Source organism: Schistocerca piceifrons, chromosome 2, assembly GCF_021461385.2.
Source record: "Schistocerca piceifrons isolate TAMUIC-IGC-003096 chromosome 2, iqSchPice1.1, whole genome shotgun sequence".
NCBI lineage: Eukaryota > Metazoa > Arthropoda > Insecta > Orthoptera > Acrididae > Schistocerca > Schistocerca piceifrons.
Window position 1 is genome coordinate 244,402,017 of NC_060139.1, and position 6,098 is coordinate 244,408,114.

Consider the following 6,098-nt stretch of genomic DNA (forward strand, 5'->3'; position numbering starts at 1 on the left):
CCAGCATTATGGGAAAAAAATGGTTGAACATTACTACAGTCAAACATGTCCAACGCCTACAATGGCTAAAAGTATTCCGAATGGGTAAATACGCTGCGAGTAATTACAAGTTATAAAGACATTGCTAATAAGCCTGGCATAAGTTGGGTTTCAACGTATTTTTGAAAATTTTTGCTATCTGTTTCTGATTGATAGTCAGACGTTTTGGTTTTTAAGCCATGAAACACCTGTCTCCTCTTGCATGAACAATAATTAATTAACCGGCACTTCTGTTTGGCAATACTACTCGCACACTATCACTCTGCCAACATTTATTTACTATATAATGCGTGTGAATCCATGTTTCATCTTAGTAAACTACTGGTCGCTTTGATTCTGATGAAAATCTGAGAAAGTATGGTCTTTTAGCAACAATTTCCTCTCGTCCGCACAAAACAAAATGGTTCAAATGGCTCTGAGCACTAAGGGACTTAACATCTGAGGTCATCAGTCCGCTAGAACTTAGAACTACTTAAACCTAACTAACCTAAGGACATCACACACATCCATGCCCGAGGCAGGATTTGAACCTGCGACTGAAGTGCCTAGAACCGCTCAGCCACAAGTGCCGGCCCACAAAACAAAATGTTAATTTTGACACCTTCTAAAACGAAAATCCATAGACAGAACATTGCTTCTGAGGGTTTCCTTGCTAGCTTTGAAGCTCATTTCTGTTTGACAAAAGTTGTGCAGTTTTCGCAAAGTTGATATTTCTTTCTATTGTTCGTAATGCTATAGAAATTGCTGCCTGATAATACATTTATCCATATCATCGGTCACATACTTATTGTGAGCTTCTTGATTCTTCTTCTTGGGCGCTAGGCTAACCGTAGCCTCGCTGTACCTCGTCACGTGACCTAGTTCCTGGCACTGCCGTGTCACCACTTCGCCTTTCCAGGCAATAGGTATTGTTGCGTTCTCCACAGCGAAAACTACAGAATTCGTTTCGGTAGTGGCCGAGGGAGTCAAGATTGGTCAGAAGCACTTTCATTGCGTTTCGTAAGAACAGAAGAACTGGTGCGTCCGAATTTCTTGCAATTTGGGATGTAATAGGTAAGTGCTTTTCATATAACGTACAATTAGTATAGCGCATGCACGTTACTCATAAGTTAGAATTTTTCTATTTCACGATTGCAGAATAGGAATTTTTTTCCTTCTGATCTGTTACTTCAAAAATTGGCAAGTCGGCAAATAAACACACGTCGTCCCAATAGCTAGAATGAAAATAAAGCGTAGAAAAACGAGGTGACACGGCGATGATTAATTTGTTACCCATTATTCCATAATCAGACACGAAAGAAGTGATACATGGAAATTACGACAGATGACGAGTGTCAGTTCTTTAAAATGGACAACCGCAGTGCTGTGAGTTAATATGTTTCGACTAGCATTAGTACTCGTCGATGCCCAGGTGTGTATTTATTGCATTATCATGTTACTCCATCTCCTTATTCTTCCTCTCTCCATTGTCTTACGCCCCACTCTTTACGTTTCACCTGCGTCTGTAGTGAAATTCCGCCTGAAATTCAATTTCCGTTCTTATGACTTCATCTCCTGAACAGTGTATCCTACAGTAATATAATTTTCCGCTTAAGTGCAGTGGAATATCAGGAAATAGTGTTGCAAGTAAAGTTAGTACACTGACATCAGCAGTTAGTTTCACGTAATCGTTCTTTACAGGCTGGATCGAAACATGTCCGACGGTATTAAAAGACTGTCTCGCAGTGAATGTAGGAAAAGACGGGCGCTGAAGGAAGATGACGATAAGAAGCAAAAGGATGCACTACAACGATATTTCAAGCCAAAGAGAGAACGACCTAGCAGCGGCGAGGGTGGAAAAATAGATCCTGAAAGTACAGAAACCAGTGGAGCTACTGCAGCTACATCTTTATCTTCAGGACATGACCAGAAAGTCGACGAATACAGTACCGCGACCACCGCATACAGTAGCAATGCTGTCGGTGGGCCATCCACAACATGTTCAACATACCTCGTTTGCACTCAAGACCTGCTTTGTGCCGGAAGCTCCGAGATTGAAACATCAGGCAGAACTGAAATTAGGCGACCCGATTCGGAAAATACCCAGGAACATCAGCCGAGGTACTCACCACCGGAGAAGGGATTGAAGGCGAGCCTAAACTGGAAGACACAATTGACTCAGATCCCGGAAGATGGCCGGAAATTATTACCGACTGCATTCGAACGACTTTGGTCATGCGATGTCCTCCCGAGTGCATTAAGGAAGTTGAAGAATGTCCTAAAAACGCGGACAACCGGCGTTTCAGCCCTGTGCACAACAGCTATTCTTTGAAGAATTCACAAGAAGCTGATCGACATTTGTTGGTATACTCAAAGAGCAAGGATGCTGTGTTCTGCTTTTGTTGCAAACTTTTTTCGTCATCTACAGTAAAAATTGTAAAGAACGGTATAAGCGACAAGGGTCATCATTATCTTGGAAAATAAACACAGAATGAAATAATTCATCTTATTGGATCATCTATAACCAACAACATTCTATTAATGATGAAATCTGCAAAGTATTACAGTATAATTATGGACTGAACACCAGATATTTCAAAAGTTGAGCAGATGACAGTTGTGGTACCTTTCGTCCAGGAGACAAGACTCGACGGGGTATACGATGTCCGAATTCGTGAGCATTTCCTGGGATTTCTTCCAGTGCCCGATTCTTCAAGCTCCACTTTGACGCGGGTCGTACTCAGGTTCTTGGAAGACAAAATAAAAATCCTATTGTGTAATATGAGAGGGTAAGGACACGACAATGGAACAAACATGAAAGGAAAGAAGTCTGGTCTCCAGAAAAGAATTTCAGATGTGAACAAGAGAGCATTTTATGTACTATGTAGCAGTCACTCATTGAATTTTGTTGTAAACGATGCCGCTATGTCTTCTAAATATGCTGTTTCCATGTTTTCGATAGTGAAAACTTGTATGACTTCTTCTCGTCCTCCGTTCGACGTTGGGATGTCTTGAAGAAGTATCTGCCTAACCTGTCGCTGAAGCCACTGAGCGATACTAGGTGGGAAAGTCGCATCGATGCACTTACTCCCATGAGGTTTCAAATTGGAGGCGTTTATGATGCACTGGTTCAGATATCAGAAGAATTCGATGGCATGACTACTCACGAAGTAACGTCACTTGCGAATCAAAAAATTACACCTTTCTCACTTCTTTGGTAATCTGGTACAATAATCTGGTACAACGTTCTGCTTCACATCAGTGTAGTCAGTAAGACCCTCCAGGCCACTGACATAAATGTTTCTGAGGCCGTGGAAATGCTTGAAAAAAGAAAGCATGTTTTGAAACCTGCAGAACAGAAGAAAAGGTTATGTCTTTCTTAATGGATTCCAAAGAATTGGCTACAGAATTAGAGGTAGAAGATCTAACGTTACCACTGATAAGCGTTGCCAGGCGACGAAGTAAGAAGCCAATCAATACACTTTACGTATGAAGAAAGGGATGAGACAATAGATGACCCAACAAAATGTTACAAGATTGAATTCTACTATTATCTTTTAGATATAGTAACCACATCTTTGGATGAGAGCTTCAATCAACTGAAATCTCATTGTGATTATTTTGATTTTCACTACGACATCGGCGAGCTGAAGAATCCACTTCCTGACAGCCTGGACACAAAGTGTAGAAACTTCGCAGCGATTTTGCAAGATCACGAGTCAAGCGACATTGATGCACCGGAGTTGAGGGAAGAACTAAAAGTGTTTTCAACATTGTTGAAACTTGGAATAGGTCCAAAGGAGACTCTGAAGTTTATAGGAAGACATAATTTTTGCCCCAATGTTAACATTGCTCTGAGAATTCTCCTAACACTCCCAGTGGCAGTTGCGAGTGGAGAGATGGGTTTCTCAAAACTGAAATTGATAAAGACATACCTCCGATCAACGATGAGCCAAACTCGTTTGAATGATCTTGCAACAATATTGATTGAGCACGAGCTTGCAGAGGACTTAAATTACACAAATCGTGTGAAAGAGTTTGCACAAGCAAAAGCCAGGAAGGTACGATTTGTCTAGTATTTTTTAAAAATTTTTCATTATGATCAGTGTCTTGGTTATTTACTGTGTTGTTTCTTATTTTGTTCACCATTAAATAGTTACTGTAAATATTATTGTCCAAACCAAATTATCGTTAAATTGTAAATATATTTTGTTTTCCGTTGAATACATTATCTGTTCACAACCATTGGAAAGTGTTTATTTACGTTAACTGTAAGTTCATGCCGCGCGGGATTAGCTTAGCGGTCTAGGCGCTGCAGTCATGGACTGTGCGGCTGATCCCGGCGGAGGTTCGAGTCCTCCCTCGGGAATGGGTGTGTGTGTTTTTCCTTAGGATAAATTAGGTTAAGTAGTGTGTAAGCTTAGGGAATGATGACCTTAGCAGTTAAGTCCCATAAGATTTCACACACATTTGAACATTATTGTAAATTCAAAAGGCTTATTAAAATTAGCTAGATTTCTTCAATCAGGTTTGACTCAATTTTAGAGCTGGTGCCCAGCGACTGTTTTGTACAAATCTGTAGAGAATGTCACCAATCAGTCGCAATTTTTGTTTTTATTTTCAAGATCTATATAGATTTCGGGACATTGTGGCTATTCTCAATGCTTTATGTTTACATCTATACCGTCATGCTGAACGTAACTGTCAACATGACGGTTTAGATGTAAGCATATATTAAAAGCTTTGAAACTGGCCACTCAATGGCCGAAACCTAGGTAGATCTGAAAAGTAAAAACAAAAATTGCGATTGATTGCTGACATTTCCTAGGTATTTGTTTAAATAAAATTCCACAAATATTTTGTAAAAAAAGGGGGGGGGGGAGGGGGGCCGGCAATTTAGCACCTCGCACGGGGCGGTACTTGGGTTTGCGCCGGTCCTGCCAACCACCTCCTCTCCTCCCAGCAGCAGTGCCCATGGTTCGGAACGTTCACCATACACGTTAACCAAAGCTGTGAGCAGTATCAAACTTTTGCGATACACTCACCACACCTCATATTTCTTTCAGTTTAGCGTGTGAAGTCATCCATATGATGTCTATGGGCCATGTTGAAACGAAGAAAATCACCACGGTGAAACATAACTGTTCACTGATCCTTTCAACTGTCTCGTGTTGTGGGGCCAACCGCATGTGACACTATAGTCACGCTAGCTACACACTATGTGACGTCCAACGTTCTGTGCACGACTGGGAGAGTTCTGGCAACATACCCCTACACTTTCGTTCATTTCCACCAAGTAGTTAATGTGATACATTACTTAATCTATCTCGCTTTTCAGAGCAGCGTATGTTTTTATTGATTTATCCATCATGTGTTATTTTGCTTACGAGGTATCATAATTCCTTCATTTCGTCTACTTCGTGGTAAGTTTATCTCTAATACCCATACACCATCACAATACGTTGTGCGGGTGCAGAGTGACGCTGGTTAAGATTAACATCATGAGGGCGCCTCTTGGGGGCGTTAAATTAGAATGTTCAAAGAAAATGCGTCTTAGCTAGCTCGATGCCGGTGAAAAAGAGAGAATCTGCAGTTTTGGTCCACACTCATGGGTGCCAGCAGTCAAAGCGTGGTTCCTCCCCCATGTTCCGTATACTTATATGCGTCGAATACCTATAAACCCTGTCGCACATGGAGTAAGGCTCACCGTAGGTTTGCTAGATGGCATGCTTGACTGCCGGGTTTCAGGGAGCGGAGATAGCTACCTCATATGCTGAACTTCCCAAACAGTGTAAAATTCGGCATGTGTGAACAGCAGGTCTCCCAAGATGGCCGATATGAAGCTTCTCTCAAACGATTTCAAATAAATTATACGCTAAAAAAAATTTGATTCTTTCACATCTTATAGCTTGATTCATCAGCATCATGTGAACTGTCTATCGTTTCTTTAATTATCACAGTTATTGAGATATTTCGAGAATAAGTAACATACTGCAATAAATTCGAAGGTTTAGCACTGAAAATAGGGGTCGCTAGGAATTTTCGTTTGGTAGATATTAGATCATATGTTGCTGAATATG

The 6,098-nt window shown here is 41.0% G+C and overlaps 1 protein-coding gene across 1 annotated transcript; it reads left to right on the forward strand.

Moving 5' to 3' along the window:
• The first annotated feature begins 1,732 nt into the window (after positions 1 to 1,732).
• Positions 1,733 to 4,094, forward strand: LOC124775292. Its single transcript, XM_047250129.1, has 2 exons — positions 1,733 to 1,892; positions 3,580 to 4,094. The coding sequence occupies exons 1-2, from the start codon at positions 1,733 to 1,735 to the stop codon at positions 4,092 to 4,094; spliced, it is 675 nt and encodes a 224-aa protein (XP_047106085.1).
• The last annotated feature ends 2,004 nt before the right edge of the window (positions 4,095 to 6,098 follow it).

Coding starts and splice junctions, on each gene's coding strand:
- LOC124775292 (XM_047250129.1), top strand. CDS start 1,733: ATGTCCGACGGTATTAAAAGACTGTCTCGCAGTGAATGTAGGAAAAGA. Junction 1,893..3,579: donor TGGAAAAATAGATCCTGAAA/GTACAGAAACCA, acceptor ATTATCTTTTAG/ATATAGTAACCACATCTTTG.